Source organism: Ahaetulla prasina, chromosome 4 (genome assembly GCF_028640845.1).
Source record: "Ahaetulla prasina isolate Xishuangbanna chromosome 4, ASM2864084v1, whole genome shotgun sequence".
Classification (NCBI taxonomy): domain Eukaryota; kingdom Metazoa; phylum Chordata; class Lepidosauria; order Squamata; family Colubridae; genus Ahaetulla; species Ahaetulla prasina.
The window spans coordinates 32,973,436-32,992,741 of NC_080542.1; the positions used below are offsets into that span (position 1 = coordinate 32,973,436).

Here is a 19,306-nt window from a genome sequence, read left to right on the forward strand (position 1 = left end):
CCCTATTCCCAGAGCCCAGTGTGTGTTAATGATTAATAATGTCTGGAGGTCAAACCTGCACCCCACTTCAGAACTCCATAGCGAGGTAGTAGTGGATTTTTCCTCTTATTCTTGTTGCATCCAATCTCTGGCGTGAACTCATCAGATCCTTGTGTAAGCCTTAACACTTGTGGACTAGCCTTAACACTTAAACCCAGGAAAAATATTTGAGTACTGTATCCCCTAGTCCTGTGCTCTTCATCCTGAATATAAGCCTATTATCTTTGCATAATTTCATAGCTTTTTTCTTGTTCTCATTTATTCTTGTTTTCCGTTATTAAAAAAAAAATCTGGAGCAGATTACAATTGCTCAGCCCTTCAAGAAATGCACAGAAGTTTACTATGTCTTGAATCAACAACAATCTTCATGTGGTTTAGAGCCAAAAAACACACAGCTCTCTCAAACCACAGGCCTTACTAAAAGCAAGAGAGACCAAGGTGGGAGATGTTTGTTGAACAAAAGATAGGGTAATACAATAGAAAGCATTCTTGATAAACTGATACACGAGGCACTGGAAAAAGCTGAGAGAGCAAGAGGCAGCTTTAACACTAACTTATAACAGATAGGTTCTAAAATCTCCTCCACAATATCCAAACCTAAAATCAAACTTACAGAAAAGCTGACATTGAGTTTTCTTTTGTTTATGCAGCTTTAATAGATGTGTACTACATTTTTGCATTGTAATAATACATCCTCTCTCCCTCTCTCTAGCCTCTTATCTTTCCCATTCTACCTCACTATCCCAGTTCTGGCATAAGACCATATTACTTAGAACTGGGATGATGTGACTGTATTGTTCACATGTGCATGCATACATGTGCACATACAACACACACACACATATGGAGTATTATGTACACAGATCCTTTATTAACACACATGAAACAGTTTGAACTTACAAGTAGTATGTGTGTTCATGTAAGTGGTTAGGGGGAGAGCAGACATCCCAAGCTCTGAGGTCCATGTAAAATTCAGCTAAATGAGTTGCATGCAGGAGAGAAAATATGTGGGGCTGGGCAGATAGCAGAAACTAGGTTATGCGGAAAAGGGCAATTTTGTTTTTTTTTTAAAAAACCAAAATACTGAATATCACACATCAGTGAAGTAAACTAGTAACCTTTGCACCACCTAATTTTCCCACAGTACTACAGGAGGGATTTTCATCCTCACAATCCCTTGCAAAACTTGCCAATGTAGGTATCCTATGCTTTCCTGCAGACTTTTGCAATAGGTCAAAAGAGGATTGGTGCATATTTTTCCTCTCATGAACATTCTTGTGCTTCCCACTGCATCCAATGATTCCCATTTGAAAGGTGGGAATCAGAAGTCAGACAAATAAATTGTAAGGAAGTAAATGAATGAATGAATACCACTGCCACCTTTTCAAGCTTTTGCTAAGCATTACTGTCCAAGGTTCCAACTTTCTTTTATATTGTACTTACTTTCTTTTATTCATTATTCATTTCCTGCCATTTGCAGCTATTCCTGCAAGGGACACTAGTTCTCTTTGCCCCTCTTCCCTCCTCCCAAAATCCTTTATGCTGGATTCCCCCCAAAGATGTTCCATTTCCTTCCTGATCTATTTTTGGTATCTGCAAGGTCTAGTTAAAAAAACGTCAAGATGGAGTATGCAGCAGCATGACTGAAACTGGCCTCCATCTTGACGTTTTTGACCAGACCTTGCAGATATCTCTGGAGCGAAACAAGAAGAGGAGGCTTATGGGACAGAATGCCAACCGGGCATAGAGCAGCTGTAGATGCACACACAAATGTTGAAGGAGGCAAGAGAAGCTTTGGAGCAGCATTCTTCGACCTTGGCAACTTCAAGAGGTGTGGATCTCAACTCCCAGAATTCCCCATGCTGGCTGACCAATTCTGCGAGTTGAAGTCCACAGCTCTTAAAGTTACCAAGGTTGAAAAACGCTGCCTTAGAACCAAGACAGATGAGGTTGCCTAACTTAAAGACACAAAGAGGGAAGGGCAGGGAAGCTCTCCCTGTGTGCCATCCCTTCCCTGAGAGTTTTTCACCATTCCTGTATTTCCCCCTGCAGAGGAAAAGCCCTTTTCTCTCCATTAACCTTCCTTCCTTTTTGCTTGTTTGCTTTTTTTTCCTCCACCACTTTTGTGCTCATTGCAGTCGTGGCCAATACTGGGCAAGATCAGAATCCCCACCTGGGACTTGCACAGGAACTGACACTCCTGGAGAGATCAACCCTAGAAAGAGAGACAAAGCGTCAGTGGGGGTTGGGGAGGAGGGAATCCTGCCAGATCCGTTAAAGAGTGCAAAATTCTGAACCCAGGATTTTCAGCTCAGCAACTTGTAGGAAACACAGCAAACTGTAGGAAGTTGGGAACAAGAACTGAAACAAGTTGAACAATCCTGTTGCAATATTGTTCCCTGTGCACAGACTGCCAAGGCTATTTCAAATTCTTTAAATAAAATGTCTCTGAATGTAGAAAAGGCAACAGAAAGGTTGCTGCTGTAAAGGCTAGAGACATGGCAGAGCCACAGAGACATTTCTGGGCCCCTGGAATAATGTGTGTCCGTTGTGGTTACTACCGTTGCATTCTTAAGAACGATTTAAGAGAATGGATAGACTGTTTGCATAAAAAAAATAGACATTTCTAAGAGCCTCAGCTTTTGCAAAACAGAAATACTCTTGCACTGATCTCTATACATGGATACAAGTATAGAAGCAGGATTTTCACTTAGCTTTCAACACCCAGAGAAGCAGAAAATAACATCAAGATTAACATTAGACCAACAATCGAGAAGCAAACAATATCCTCAACAAGGAACTGCCAAACAAACTAACAGTAAACAGCCCAGCCAAAGAACCATCAGGGCCATTTCCAGCAACACTGACAGGGCAAGCCAGTAGAATATAAAAAGAGAGCAAAGCCCATTCTTTATTACCACTGATGATGTTACCAAGTTTGGATAATGAAACATCCGCAAGAAAACAATCAAGCTCAGAGGGCACCAAAGCCCCCCACTTAGTTTTATTCTCTTTCCATTGTCCCTCAAAGACGCTATACTATTACTAGTATAATTTAGTAATGACTATGAAATGGGCAATGCCTGTTGGGATGGAGTACTAGCAAATCTGTTTGTAAACATAATTTCTTTCTTTGTCCAATTTCTTTGGCCGACTTTGGCGTAGCTTGTTCACTTCTTTTCTTTATTGTCTTTCTTGAGGCTGAAAATGGCCTTATGGTGTCTGTAGAGAAAGACTCTGACACCCAATATGGTAGTTAAAATGGTGCTTTATGAGTAAATATTGCCCTTAATGAAAGAAAAATGAAACTAGCACATCCAATTATTTTTCCATGACCATGAGGCTACAAAGAAGCATCTTCTATTTTGTTTTCAGAAATATAAAAAAAATTCACACAAGTGGACATCTTCTCCCCACCACAGTGTAAAAATTAATTCCCATGTTATTCACTTGTATTTGCCATGACCATTAGAACAGAATAACAGAGTTGGAAGGGAACCTTGGAGGTTTTCTAGTCCAACCCCTTGCTTAGGCAGGAAAGCCTAAACCACTTCAGACAAATGGTTATCCAACATCTTCTTAAAAACTTTCAGTGTTGGAGCATTTACAACTTCTGGAGGCAAGTCGTTCCACTGATTAATTGTTCTAACTGTCAGGAAATGTCTCCTTATTTCTAGGTTGCTTCTCTCCTTGATTAGTTTCCACCCATTGCTTCTTGTCCTACTTTCAGGTGTTCTGGAGAATAGTTTGACTCCCTCTTCTTTGTGGCAGCCTCTGAGATATTGGAACACTGCTATCATGTCACCCCTTCCTTCTTTTCATTAAACTAGGCATACCCAGTTCCTGCAACCGTTCTTCATATGTTTTAGCCTCCAGTCCCCTAATCATCTTTGTTGCTCTTCTCTGCACTCGTTCTAGAGTCTCAGCATCTTTTTTATGTGGCAATCAAAACTGGATGCAGTATTTCAAGTATGGCCTTACCAAGACATTAACAGTTCACATGATCTTGATTCTATCCCTCTGTTTATGCAGCCTAGAACTGTGGTGGCTTTTTTGGCAGCTTCTGCACACTGCTGGCTCACATTTAAATGGTTGTCCACTAGGACTCCATGATCCCTCTCACAATTATGATTGTCTATTTCCTCTTGCCAAGTTTTCCTGATGTCAGTTCTGTTTTCCCCCACCCCAAGTGCTCTGCTTCCATCTCACCCTGCCCCAATCCCACTTCCCTTTGTGTCTGCTACATTACCAGTAGAGGTCCCACTGCTGGAGTTCAGACTATGAGAGGAGAGCTGAGAGGGTGTGTATGAATCATAACTTCGCACTGAAGGGCTGCCAGGAAGCATGCAGGAATAAGACGATGTCTGGCTGGCAACAGGGGGCACCGCCTGCTAATGAGTACCAGAGAATATGCAACAGAGAAAGAAAAAAGGATATTAATATTGTTGGTGTATCAGCATCGGTCATTTGCAATCCCCACTTGGCACCATTCAAGAATTCTGTTGTTCCTTTTAAGCTCACCTGAATAGGGAGGCTGTTGTTGGCCATGGAAAAGGGAGCTAAGGGTGGAAGAGAACCATAGTTGTTGCTGAGGACACTTTCTGTATGGCCCAGCATAGCACCTGAAAAAAAAGGAAAAGAGATTTGTGATAGAGAAGAGCGGTACCCTCCAGGAAGCGAATTAAGAAATAGTCCAAAAAGCATTCAGTAGAATGAGGAAGTGTGTTCTTAAAAACAGCTCAGCTGTCTCGTCAATTTCTGCAATGAATGAATAAAAGGCATTCCTGTCCAAACAGGTGATCTTTTAAATCCAGAATCTAAAAAGGTCTCATGGCACCAATGTTTCCAAATGGTGCCTTGATGAATTATGCTGCTTGGGAAGACCCTAGGAATAGGTTGGGAATGAATGAGTTTGTTGTGGACAGGGTCCTCACCTGACCCTATAGGCTGGGGGAGTGACTGGTAGACAGCACTGCCTACAGTGCCAAAAGTGCTGTTTATGATCAGGTGCCCTCCAGTGCCACCTGCTTGGCGCCTCTGGTTCCGCAGTTTCTCTTCCCGACGCCATTTAGCTCGACGGTTGGAGAACCAGACCTGGAAAAATTAAAAAGAGGAACTCTGTTGCCGAAGAGAACAAGGAGTATAAAGGTAGAAAGTCCCTGCCCTTCTGTTTCTTGTTAAAAGGCTATAAGGTCATCTCATTTACCTGGATCCGGGCTTCAGGAAGATCAATTTTTGCTGCCAAGCGTTCACGGGCAAAGACATCAGGGTAGTGAGTACGCTCAAATTCTGAAGATTTAAGTTACAACGTGAAAAGATATTAAAGACATAGCCTCCTCTTTACCAACACTTACAGTTCTTAACAAAATATATTTACAAGCACTCATATTCTACATATCACATTAGAGGTACATATTTCCCCTTGTTACTTTGATGTTTGGATTCAAAGTTACAAATCTTTCATATATGATCTTCTCTCCCTATAGTTTTCCTTTAGTGACCAGCAGTAGAATACGTATCTAAAAAGATAATCTTCCTTCAATATTAGGTTATCATCTGGTTACTCCAGTGTCAGACTTCCATAGGAATTCAGCAAGACTGCAAATGTTATGTCCAGTGCTATCCATTTACTGTTCACATCAGTTATCTTCTTTCCTTTTTGTTCTTTTGGAAACTTCACACTCTTAAAAATCATTGCAGTGTTTTTCAAATTGGGACAGCTCAAGATGTGTGGATGCGGCGGCTCAGTGGCTAAGACGCTGAGCTTGGCAATTCACCGGTTCACATCCCTAATGCCACGTAATGGGGTGAGCTCTCATTACTTGTCCCAGCTTCTGCCAACCTAGTAGTTCAAAAAGCACGTAAAAATGCAAGTAGATAAATAGGGAACACCTTTAGTGGGAAGGTAACAGCATTCTGTGCACCTTTGACGTTTCCTCATGCCAGCCACATGACCACAGAGACGTCTTTGGACAGCGCTGGCTCTTCGGCTTTGAAACAGAGATTATCACTGACCCTTAGAATCGGTAATGACTAGCACATATGTGCAAGGGGAACCTTTACCTTTTTAAGATGTGTGGACTTCAACTGGGCCACTTTGAAGAAATTCTAGGCGTTGAAGCTTACACGTTTTAAAGTGGCCCAGTTGCAAAAACACATATATAATGTATTCTATATTTTTGGTACATATATGCATTTTTGTATAATGCATGATTTAAAAATGGCATGTCTTACAATGTTCATGACAAAAAAAAGCAGGTTCGTGCATAGGCTGCAATACAATTTATGGCCACCAGATGGCCATGTATGTCTTTTCCTGTCCCCATTCTGTCTTTGAAATGGGATTTTCAACTCTGGACTTTAAATAATGCGACATTATTAACAGAATGCCTCTAAACAGATGAAGTTATTGTTACTTTTTTTAAAAAAATGCTAATATCTGGGTTTGGAAAAAAAGTTATTACCTCTCACAGTTATTACACAGCAATATTCTAAAAAAAAGGTTAGAGGGAGTCAGTGAAATTATTATGCATAATCCAGTGTACTCCTTCTAATACAATGTATAATTTAAAAATGGTATGGCTTACAACTCGTGGCAAAAAATGCATTTTTGTACATAGGTTGCAATACTGTTTATGATTTCTGTATAGCATGACTGCTATCCTACTGAAAGGATTTCCAATACCTTTGGTTTTGTGCAGTCAATAGGCAAAATTCTCAGATTTATTTCCTGATATTTCTAGGTTAGAACTGGAAAAATTCCTATGTGAGCCTTGGAGGATCACTGCCAGCCATAATTCTAGTTTAGATGGAGTGATAATATGATGCAGTAAAAGGTAATTTCCTGTTTCAGAAATCTTCAGGCAATGTTTCTCAACCTTGGGAATGTTAAACTATTCCCCGGAATTCCTCAGACAGCATGGAGAACATTCCCATCTGACTGGAGAATTCTGGGAGCTGTTGTCCAAACATCTTAAACTTCCCAAGACTGAGAAACATTGTTTTCAGTCTTCACCTGTTAGGTGGCTTCAAAAATAGAGCAACTATGCAACTGGTTCTCTTGAGCTGTGTGTCTGGGCCTGATGAGTTGTCTACATCTGTGATTAGGGTCACAAGTACCTGGAAAGACTAACTAACTACTAAAATCTTCACACATTTTTTTATTAAAAAATGCTAGTTTTATGTGTTTGTCTGAATCAGCCCTTTACTGCAATTGCTTAGAATGAAACAGGGTGCATCTACCTGCTGCTTATAAAAACATTGACATTCCCCATGTGTGTCTCACAACTTGCTGCTCAAATTACCACCAAAAAAAAAAAAATCCACCCAATGGGCCATCACATTAGAGAACAATCCCTGCTTTCTCTTTGCCTTACCTTTCTCCAATGCCTCTATTTGCTCCTGTGTAAAAGAAGTTCTGTTTCTTTGCAATTTGCGCTTCAGCTGCAAATGGATTTGGGAGTCATCTAGGTCTTGGTTGCCACCACCTTGGGTGTGCTCAGAATCCAAGCTACTTTCTAGCTGCTGACAGCTGTCTGAGGAGGTAGGGTGGAGAACAATGGGCAGCATAGAGTTAATACCACTCTTCCCCAAACTGGTGCTCTTCAGAAATGCTTGAGAGTGACAGATACATTGACTCTGGGATATGGGAGTTGTAGTCCTCCTGTATGATCGTAAATTCTCAAATGGTTTAGGAGCAGAGATGGAAGGAGAGACATCATTTCTACACTGCTATTTTTTTGTTATTTATTAGCTTTACAGGTAGTCTTTATTTGTACAATTCAAGATGAAGTAGTGATGACTCTCTTTTTATTTGCTCCGCAATAACACAGTGGGCTGAAAATGAGAGGTATAAAATAACTTAGTTGGCTTTTCTGCCTAACCACTGCATCAAACTGTTTCTCCAAGCCCTTCAGAAACTGATTTATGTTGGTTATCACCAGAACCAGTCTTTACAGGTAGTCCTCGACTTATGACCATAATGGTTGTAAATCACAATAGTCATAAAGTGGGCCGTCATGTAACTAGATGCAATATTATGATCTTTTTTGGCAGCAATTGTTAAGTGAGCACCACAGTTGTTAAGTGAATCCATTGTTTTTAAGGGAATCCATGGAGCGTTTTTGCTGCAAACTGGAGTAAATGCTGATTTTCGGCAAAAAGATTTGACAATCACAATCGCATGGCTGCTAGATACCGCAAACAGCCATAAATGTGGGCTGGTTGCTGAGTGCCCAAAATGTAGTCATGGGGTTGGCATCGGAACTTTAAAACTGTCACTAAGTGACCAATCGTAAGTTGAGGACTACCTATAAATGTGCATGAGCCAACCAATGCTTCCTTCTGCTGACCAAGAAGAAGGGGAGAAAATCAGCATCAAACTAGCCCCACGCCCCAATTGTGGGTCGGTTTTGTTTGGCATCAATATTATGGACAAAGTGTAGTGGCTTAGACTGCTCTCCCAAGCACTCCAGAGTTTTGATGGAGATTTGGATTCAGCATGTTTGCTGCTGAACTGCAGCTGAGATGGAAATAAATGGACTCAGTGCCATCCTAACTATCTTGAAAAATTGTGATGATGAGAAGGTAGTTAACTTTCTTTGCCATTTTCTCCTATTCCAGGTTACTCCTCTCTCCTGCATAGCAACTTGTTCTAATGTTGAGTTGAGGCATCGGTAACCACTGTTGGCCAAGCTTCATGCACTGACCAGTTTGTACAATATCTGGGAGGAAGCGTCTTGTTTGTAAAAGGTAAAAAGGAAAATGTAGCCACCAGGTGCTGCAAGATTAGGAATTCCTTCAAACTCCTTCTGTTTCCAACCACTACTTCTCTTTCCCAGGCTCCCCTTTCCTCTGTAAGATTAGGGTTCAGTTGAGAAATATCCTGCTCAACTCTTGTTCTTATCTAACTCATCAACTCAGACATGAAAGAAATCGGCATAATTTTGCCCCAACCACAGACTGTGAGATTTTAGTGCAGAATGCAAAGCCTTGCAAAAAAAAAAATCATAGACATCTTGCTTGGTGTAGTTGAAATTTAAAAGAATGGTCTGTGGAAATTCTTAAGAGAAATATCTACATTCAAGGTTGTTCAGTTCTCCATTAATTCTTTGCATGGTCTAAGCCAGGGGTCTCCAACATTGGCAACTTTAAGACTTGTGGACTTCAACTCCCAGAGTTCCTTAGCTAGCTTTGCTGGCTGAGGAACTCTGGGAGTTGAAGTCCACAAGTCTTAAAGTTGCCAAGGTTGGAGACCCCTGGTCTAAACCACAAGTAACTAGTCCACATCTCCACTTCAACTTCCCACAATGCTCTGCTTCGCAGTCAGAATCAATAGGCATAGCCATTAGTTGCTTTGAGTGTGAGGGAATTTCACAGCATTATGGGGAATTAATATGGTGGCTTAAGGCAACCACTCACTGTTGCTTTAGAGTACCACTGTTGCTGTCCTTTGCCCTTAATTAGAAAGATCAGGCTCACAGAAGGAAAATAGAGATTTTTATTTGGAGCACATTTAAACAAGTGCAGGAAGGAGCAAGGGGAGACCAGCTGACAAAAGTAACCCAGCAGCACAAGCCCTGATCCTTTGGTATGTACATACAATGTTACATGCACATTCAAAGAAGGGTGAATTTTGCAGGGTGATGATGTCCATCAGCTGGTTTTCACACAGATAGGAAGCCTACCAGCCAATTTCCAAACCATCAGCGGGTATAGGATAACCCTCCTTCCTCAAAGAGTTACGCTCTTTTATACAGAAAGGGGACAAAAAAAAAATCATAGACATCTTGCTTGGTGTAGTTGAAATTTAAAAGAATGGTCTGTGGAAATTCTTAAGAGAAATATCTACATTCAAGGTTGTTCAGTTCTCCATTAATTCTTTGCATGGTCTAAGGCAGGGGTGTCCAACATTGGCAACTTTAAGACTTGTGGACTTCAACTCCCAAAATCCCTAGCCAGCATGGGTGGCTGGGAAATTCTGGGAGTTGAAGTCCGCAAGTCGTAAAGTGGCCAAGGTTAGACACCCCTGGTCTAAACCACAAGTAACTAGTCCACATCTCCACTTCAACTTCCCACAATGCTCTGCTTCGCAGTCAGAATCAATAGGCATAGCCATTAGTTGCTTTGAGTGTGAGGGAATTTCACAGCATTATGGGGAATTAATATGGTGGCTTAAGGCAACCACTCACTGTTGCTTTAGAGTACCACTGTTGCTGTCCTTTGCCCTTAATTAGAAAGATCAGGCTCACAGAAGGAAAATAGAGATTTTTATTTGGAGCACATTTAAACAAGTGCAGGAAGGAGCAAGGGGAGACCAGCTGACAAAAGTAACCCAGCAGCACAAGCCCTGATCCTTTGGTATGTACATACAATGTTACATGCACATTCAAAGAAGGGTGAATTTTGCAGGGTGATGATGTCCATCAGCTGGTTTTCACACAGATAGGAAGCCTACCAGCCAATTTCCAAACCATCAGCGGGTATAGGATAACCCTCCTTCCTCAAAGAGTTACGCTCTTTTATACAGAAAGGGGACAAAAAAAAATCATGCCAAAATCTTACCACCTTACATTGCCTGTAAAGATAATCCCTAACTTTGAAATATATGCGCTGCAATTCTCTGCTATAGCTACAGCCTTCTTTCTAGCAAATATTACTAATCAGAATTCTGGAACTTTCTCTTCCAATAAATTGTGTCCAGAAATCTGGCATGGGGTCTCTGAACCTCATGTGGTGTCATCCCTGAACGTCATGTGATGTCTTGCTTTGTCTCCTGATGGAAAATTGACATTCTCCTCTGGCTTCTTAGCTTCCCCCGCCCCAGGCCTTTTCTTCTTCCTGTCTGACTCTGTGGTGAGACAACTGTTTATTAATAGTTTATAAAGAGTCACTGAATAATGTGTGTTAAGAAATTGTTAATCCATGACTGCACATTCACAGTAGAGATAGATTCTTCTATCTAGTTCTAATTCATTATGGTAGGGGAAGAACCTTCCCTGACACATGGCACACAAAATATAATGCATGCATATTGACTCAAGACCAGAAGGGACAACAAACGGAAAGACATGAAAACAGTCTCCATCTCTTTGGCAGAAAAGAGGTGGGAGCGGGCAAATGGAAGAAGACTTCATTCCCAGGATAGCATGTAGGTTTTGTATATGTGGTATGTATTGCAGGAATCTTGATCTCTCTGAGACAGGAAGTTTTCTTCCTGGTTGACTCAGAATAGGGGCTGCAGGGAAACTGGTGACAGCTGCTTGAGGCCTTGGAGCCTTGGAGAAAGAGATAATGGATGGGTGGCAACTGAGGGTTTGGGGGAACCCACAAGAGCTTAACCTTTTATCCAAGGGGAGCTCTATCCTGAGCAATGACCTTTCCGTGCTTCTGCGAAACCAAGCACTCAGATCTCCGCAGGCAACGCAAAGCCACTGCGTCAGCCAGAGTGCCTTAATGTGAGATGACACGGCCTTCTCCCTCCCCCCTGATTCTTCTAACTGTTTGCAGTCCCTGCAGCAAAGAGATTCAAAATGCCTCGTTGGTGAAGAATATTTCTGCTTGGCCCTGGCCCAGATATAGGGCTGTCAGGGTCTGTCCTCACCGCCCATGTCACTTCAACCAGTCTGCCTCTCTTCCCCCTCCCCCACCCCATTCTCCCATATCCCCCTCAGTTCTAATTTTTGCTGAGATATCTTTGCAAAATGCAAAGGGAGGAAACACGCTTGCATACACCCGAAGGGGAAATGGGGCAGGAGGACTGGAGTGGTGAGATGGAGGAGAGAAGGGAAATGGGGCGGGGGGGGGGAGGGGAGAAGGTCTTGAACTGTGTCTGAAATCACCACAAATAGAGAAGTTGGGCAGAAAGAGGACCTCATGCTTTTATACTTTGGTAACCACAACAGCTATGGGTCTTTCTGTGGATGTGGGTTATAGAAATGGGATCAAGAACATTAGAATACGATGTGCACATATATGACAACTAGCACAGCCTTCCCAAACTTGTCAGTTTCCAAGTGTTTTCAGTAATTATTCTCGGGATCTGCAAGCTGTATTGGCCCAGGGATTCTAGAACTTCTGTTCCAGGCTGTCTGAATGCTCCAGGTTGGACAAAACATCTGGAATTAGACCACATCCATGAGGACATCTACCCAGGTTCCAGGTGGGCTGGATTGTCCATGGGTCTCCAGACCAGATCACACAATACAGGCAATCATCAGGCATGTTTTAAGATAATTGACTAATCTAGCTTTTTGGGACACAAAGACACTCAGGGTGTGAAGTACGTGTTAGGCTTTTTATCATCAACTATCTTGGAGGGATATCAGGTAACTGGTAATGTCTGGAAACAGAGGTGAGATAAGCAGGATAGTGTTGGCAGTGGGAGAGCAAAGTTCATGCTGGTTTTTTCTTTGTTTGTTTTGCTGTGTCATGGAGGATAGAGAAGATGTCAGTTCAGCTGTGGGGAAAGTCCCCAGTGAATGGGCAGAAAGCCCAATGTAATACAGCACTACAGCTTTTTATTAATTTTATTAGATATTCAGTTCAGCTGTTGAATGTTGCTGGTTGAGGAAAAGCAATACCATGTGACTCAACCACCTGTTAGCAGTAAGCAACAAGGGTTATTGTGGCTTGAGGTGGGGTAGCAATACCATTTATGAACTGTCTCACCATGGAGTCGTAAGCAACAGGAACAACCTATTGAAGTGGAAAGATTTTGGAATATCAGCAACAAGAGTCTGTTAAGGTCCATGCTTACCTTAAAGCAATCCCACATTCTGCCCACCACTTTCCCTATGGATTACTCAAGATATTATTGGGGGTTTGGGGAGATTATGGGTTTTTATATTGCGGAATTTTATTGTTGTAAACCATCTAGAGTCACCATGGGAGGGTTGGGTGGCCATATAGGTGTGTTTAATAAATAAGTAAATAATTTTATCTTTTATATTTCATAAAGATAGGTAAGATTCTTTCAGAACACAGAAACGCCTTTTTGAATCTCAGTGGAGACCATGAAAAAGTGGAATGCAAAGAACTGTTTCTACTGGAATGACTATAAGAAGAAATGGATCAAAAATGTCAAGACACCATAACCACATGATGAAAGCCCCCACCCATTTTACATGTGCAAAAAGGGACATAACTTTAAGCGCATGATCATGACTGCCATCTTGAATCCTCTGACTCCTTCCGTGGATAATCTTGTCTAAACATTGCAAGGAAACACAAAGCTCAGTTCTAGTAGGCATATTATCTTATGGAGAAGGATTGCACTACCTTTTAGCCTACAAGATGTGCTAATGCCATTAGCTTTGATTTTGAAGTCAGCAGCTAAGGCTCTTAAAAAATGCTGAAGAAGGATGAGAAAATCTAGTCTTCCATCTAAAGTCACTATCTGGAAATAAATGCTCAAGAGGGATGAGAAGGTTCAGTGCCCCTGCATTGAATGAGAACTTGCAATGAGAACTAACAATATACTTTACTGAAAAGTGAGCTTTGAGGAATTCTTAAGAACCAAATAATAAATGGGCGGATAGGCGGGATACATATTAGGTTACCTCATCCATTGGATAATTAGCCTACATTATTCTAATTGAAAGTAATTTGAAGTAATCATTTAAAGTTTGCAATATAAGAAAATAAAATGAGTCCTAATTCATGGATGCTCCAGGAAATCCTTAAGCCAGCCATGAAAACATCCACTCTTCATTTTTATCCTTCACGGTTGCCTTCAGAAATGAGAATTCAATGACACACTATCTTTGAAGTTCCATTTTAGATTTGCTTTTAATTTGTGATAACCTCTGAATATTGTGGTGTGGTTGTATGCTCAAGAGCACAGAGGAAGTGACGCCAAGAAGTGTAGATCTTCCATTTTGGCAGGTACAAACGCCATGCTACCTCAAACCAAATATCTGGCCAATCTCATTGGTTAATTCTCATGTCAGTCAAGCAAGGCATAAAGTACTCCCCTCCCAGTAAGCTTGGTTTAGAACAGTGAGAAGCCACATATGTCCTGATATCCCCACAGCCAGCACCAGCTCCCAGGCATCCAAGGACACTCGGCAAATCTGCTTGGGAATTCAAAGCACTTCTTATCTCATTTGATCCATCAAACACTCCTTCTAGGGCAGGGGTCTCCAACCTTGATCTCTTTAAGACTTGTGGACTTCAACTCCCAGAGTTCCTCAGCCAGCAAAGGTGGCTAGGGTGTCTGGGAGTTGAAGTCCACAAGTCTTAAAGGGACCATGGTTGGAGACCCCTGTTCTAGGGAGTTTTCCCAAAATGTGAACCAAGTTTTCTCATGAGTTCTTTCCTTAGTTGATGGAACAGTCAATTAATAATTAGACAGATGTGTCTCTGATGCTGAGTGAAAAAAAAATTACCTGGCAGAGAGAGGGTCTTGGAATCCCAGATTTTTTTGGGGTGGGGGAGGAGAAATCCAAGGGCATTTCCAGCACTGATATTTGAGATGATTTGGATAAATTCCCTTTAGAAGCTTACTTGATCAGGAGGAAGTCGGCGGCAGCACCAGAGCATGTGGTAACGCAAGTTACCATTTATATTTCTACAATAGGAGTTGTGTGGTGGCCTAGAGGTAAAGCTCTCACACAATCAGGGGTGGGGGGGCTGTGAATTAGATCCTAGGTAGTAGCAGATATTTCTCTCTCTGGGCACAAAGAGATAATATCTGCTGCGAACTCTGCATTGGCGACAGGAAGGGCATCTGGCCAGTAAATACTCAGCTCCGTTCAGTTGCTCCAACTCCATCCCGATGCAAGGGATTACAGGGACATTAGAAAAAGAAAAAAAATCATTTCTACAATGCCTTTGTTTGACTCTCCATTAGGGCATTGTGAGCAATTGAAATTGTGACTCAAAATAGACTACTGCTGGCCTGAGTCATGAGTTAGCAGTGGTCCATACCAAGGCATTTTTGTCTCCTGGTGAATACCAAAGAACACCAAGTAGTGGTCCTAGAGGTAAAACAAGTAACTTCATTTAGTTGGAGAAGGCTGTGAGCTGATCTTGCCCCACTCTGGATATTTGCTGGAGAGGGTGATTAATGAAGAAATTTGGAGAGAATTATAGAAGACTAGAAGACTTCGAGGCTGGATAGGCTATATTTAATATTTTCTACCTATAATGAAGCACAGAATTGTCTGTTTAGAAGCTAAAAGAAGACATAATGGAGCCGAGGTGGCGGTTAGAGTGCAGTACTGCAGGCTACTTCAGTGGACTGCTAGCTGCAGTTCAGCAGTTCAAATCTCACCGGCTGAAGGTTGACTCAGCCTTCCATTCTTCCAAAGTTGGTAAAATGAGGACCCAGATTGTTGGGGCAATATGCTGAATCTGTAAGCCGCTTACAGAGGGCTGTAAAAGCACTATGAAATGGTATAAAAGTCTTAGTGCTATTGCTATTGCTATAACCCAGGAAAAGCAGGTTGGAGCAATAGAAAAAATCCCTTCTGCTCTGCCTCCTTCCTGTTTTCCCAGACTCAGAGCTGGACATATTGAACTATCTAACTTCTAAGAAACTCAAGGGAAAAGGGAAAACATATCCTGAATATGTTTGCCTGTACACATATAAACAGGAAGATTTCATACCAGGGTTGAGTTGTCCTGTCACCAAACTGTCTTGGTACCACTCTTGGCGATTACTCCATGTGCTGTTTTGTATATTCAGCATTCTGCTCTTCTCATACATGCCATCCACCCCCATGGAATGGGGCTGAAGATCAGAGGGACAGGAAGAAGGCTGGTGGAGTCAACAGAAACCCCCCACCTGGAGGGTTGCAAGCTGCAGTTGCCCACCCTACCTTGGATAAACCTGTAAGAAGGAAGGAAGGAAGGAAGGAAGGAAGGAAGGAAGGAAGGAAGGAAGGAAGGAAGGAAGGAAGGAAGGAAGGAAGGAAGGAAGAGATCCTGGGTCATATTTTCAAACTCCGGAGGAGCCATGCTTTTATCACACATTGCATATATGGTCACTAAGAAAACATTACTATTTTTATAGTCCTCCTTCATGTTCGCAATGGGCCTGTAATAACTTTGTGAGCAAGTGAGAATTACTTGCTCACAAGTAAGCAACTTTGTGAGCAAGTGAAAGACTCAAAGCACCACTTAAGTATAAAGGTCCTGCACTGGTAAATTAGACTATCTCAGTTTAATAATATCTTGCAGTATTGTGTAAATTATATGACTTCTAACAGGAGAAACATGTGGGCTGCTCTGAACTGTTTGAAAGAAAGTCCAAATGGAAAAAGAATGGCAGAAATCAGACCGATATGAACCAACAGATTCAGTTTATCTAAGCAGCTTCTGCAGTTTCTTAGAAAATAATGGATACCCTTTCTGATTTCGGTCTAAAGGTCATAAAGTAAAACAGTAGCATATAAATCCTCTTTCGTCCACAATCGGAAGAATTAGAAAAAATATTGAATTGTAATCTTAATTATATTTTTACCACTCATTTCCCTATATTCCCTCTTTATTTATTCTAGTTGGCTACTATTTATTCTAGTTGGTATGTCTATGGAGATTCTCAGTCATCCAGGTCATGACTGTCCGAAAGGTCCTTTTTCAAAAAGCAACTGGACTTTGTTTTTCCTTCTTTTCACTTCTCGTCCTTCAGTCAGAACTGAAGAACTTCTTGAATGAGAAGTGAAAGGTCTTCAAGGAAAAATAAAGTCCAAGTTGCTTTTTGAAAAAGCATCCTTAAGATGTCTAGCTGGTATGTTTGTGGCCTCAGACAAACAAAATTATACCGCACCCCAGGGGCCCATAGTTCCCTCAACCCATGAAGACTTATTTGGGGAATCTTGAAGCCCAGGTAACAGCTGTAGTTAAGTACATGAGTGGGGAGTGTTGATGCTTCATCCTTCATCCTGGCATCTCCCACCCCATCCTATGCTACGCTGTGAATGGGCCAGCATTCTTGCCTTTGGCAATTCTGACTGTTAGTCAAAGCCCACACAGGCACAGGCGCGCTCATACACACACACACACAAACACACACACACATACACACACACAAACACACACATACACAGAGTTAACACTCAGCCCTCGCCCGCCCAGTTTCCCAAGCTCTCTGCACATTTGGAATGGAAGAGTGGGGCGGGAAACTTCAGAAAGAAAGGAAACTGGTGATCCAAGCATACATGGGCATTGGCATATACATGGATAAAATTGGTGGATAAGAAAGAACAAATAGAACAAAACTGCATATGAACGAAACCTTTGTTAATCATGAATGCAGGAGGCAAACATATATCACATAGGTATTCCGAGATCCTACTAATTTCTCCTGGGCATCCATGTTTACCTACTTAAAGGTAAAGGTAAAGGTTCCCCTTGCACATACGTGCTAGTCGTTGCCGACTCTAGGGGGCGTTTCAAAGCCGAAGAGCCAGTGCTGTCCAAAGACGTTTACCTACTTAGGCATTGAATAATAACTTCTGTAACAATCTTTAAAAACTCCACTGTACTGCAGCACTCTGCCATGATTTTTAAAAACTTGATACTCCCAATGTGGTTTTATTATTATTATTTCTTAATTTATATTCCTAAGTCAAAAACTCTGCAGGCAGATGAGAAACTAGTTTGACCTAATGTGGGAACAAAACAACAAATCTGTGTCCTGAGGCAATGCTACATTTGACAATGTCACTTTTATATACCTTTCCAGAAGAGAAACCTCTGGACATTTGGAGTGAATCTATCTTCACTGCCTGAGGACAATCTCAATGTGAAGTTTAATGTGTTAATTAAGAAAGGAAAGCAAATGCATAGGCTTATTAAAATAAGCTCTTGGCGGGAGAGGGGGTGTCCAATTTTTCAAGGAGCAACAACAAATTCCTGAAACTAACTTCCTGGGGAAGGGAACAGTTTTCATGTTGAATAATAGCAAAGATTACACCAAAGATGAATTGAACGGATCTTCCTCCATCCTTCACCCACTAATTATGCTACAAACTAATTGGCATAGATAGAGTAGAATGGGATAAAAATAAATCAAATGCATTAAAAACCTGATAATAGCGGAAATCGGTTGTGATTCTGCTGACAAGGGGAGAGCAAAGAATGATTAGCACTAGGAGATTCTTTGCTGAAACCACTCATTGGAAGTTGCCTCCTGCAATTCAGCATATAAATTTAATGAATAAAATATTGACCGGCAGCAGATCTTTAGGGCATTAGTATTGTCAGAAATCATTTCTCCTCTATATTTTATTTTTTTATTTATTATATTTGTATAGCCACCCATCTCACAAGAGATTAATTTGCAGCACTTGATTAAGATGACAATTGAGAAAATATGTTCAAGTTTTTGTTTCACATTCTTTTGCTCAACTGGAAAAAAAAGCGGATGAGAGCCATCTGAAGATCTCTTAATCAGTAAGAGCCCTCTTTTTAGTTGCTCTTAAATTAAAAAAAAAATGGAGCTCCAACTACAACTTCTTAAATAATATTGTAAGTTAGTCATTAGAAATCAAAGGCATTTAACCAAGTTATAAGAAATATACTGGAATTTTGCAGCATGCAGTTGTGAAAAAGCAATTCAGCAAAGCAGAGAAATAGCATGTCTGTCGTAGATATGCAAATAATTTAAACCACATCTTTTAAAAAAAAGGACAAAAGAAATCAGATTAACAAAAAGAGGAACATACATGAATACGGGACCTTCTATTTTAGCACAACAGTGTGCTCATAGCCTTGTAAGAAAATGAAAAACCAGAGTCTCAGTCCTATTATGAAATACGCTCTACTTCCAAATATCTCAAAGAATTTTTTAAATGGAAACCATAAATTTTGAAGCACCATGACAAGTAATTCAAATTTCATTATACTGCAAAACTTTAAAAATTATGTAAGATCTTTAATTAATTAGAAAAACTGTTATTAAAATGTCCTTGGTATCCAACAATGTTTTCCTCTTATTGGCATACAATATATATGGAGTGCAAAAAATCTGCATGACCATTACATGTAAGCAATGATGTTAGCATTAGATGTTAGCATTTTCTAAATCGCTTTTCTGCCACCTAATGATTAACTAGATTTTGGAGTCCAGGTTTGTTATGCTTAGCATTCTATACAACAACAGCCTTGCAAAACAACATTCCAGAGAATAAGATGCATATATTCAAACATAATTTGAAACTGTGTCTTACTTAATCATGGTTTGCCAAATGAACCACTAATTGACTGCTTCATTAAAATTGCTTTCCCAGAAAGTTGTTTACAAGCCATAACTGCTTGGTAT

At 41.0% G+C, this 19,306-nt stretch overlaps 1 protein-coding gene across 1 annotated transcript in view; it reads right to left on the reverse strand.

Annotated features, from left to right (window-relative positions):
* Positions 1-560: 560 nt before the first annotated feature.
* LOC131198431 (paired box protein Pax-6-like) overlaps positions 561-19,306 on the reverse strand; it is a 44,208-nt gene continuing 25,462 nt past the window's right edge. The window contains exons 5-11 of the mRNA XM_058183070.1: positions 15,649-15,871; positions 7,416-7,574; positions 5,246-5,328; positions 4,974-5,133; positions 4,561-4,661; positions 4,289-4,430; positions 561-2,254 (exon numbers count right to left, since the gene is read on the reverse strand). Of these exons, the coding sequence (XP_058039053.1) occupies positions 2,169-2,254; positions 4,289-4,430; positions 4,561-4,661; positions 4,974-5,133; positions 5,246-5,328; positions 7,416-7,574; positions 15,649-15,763 (846 nt within the window). The 5' untranslated portion in view covers positions 15,764-15,871 and the 3' untranslated portion in view covers positions 561-2,168. The remainder of the gene's footprint in view (positions 2,255-4,288; positions 4,431-4,560; positions 4,662-4,973; positions 5,134-5,245; positions 5,329-7,415; positions 7,575-15,648; positions 15,872-19,306) is intronic.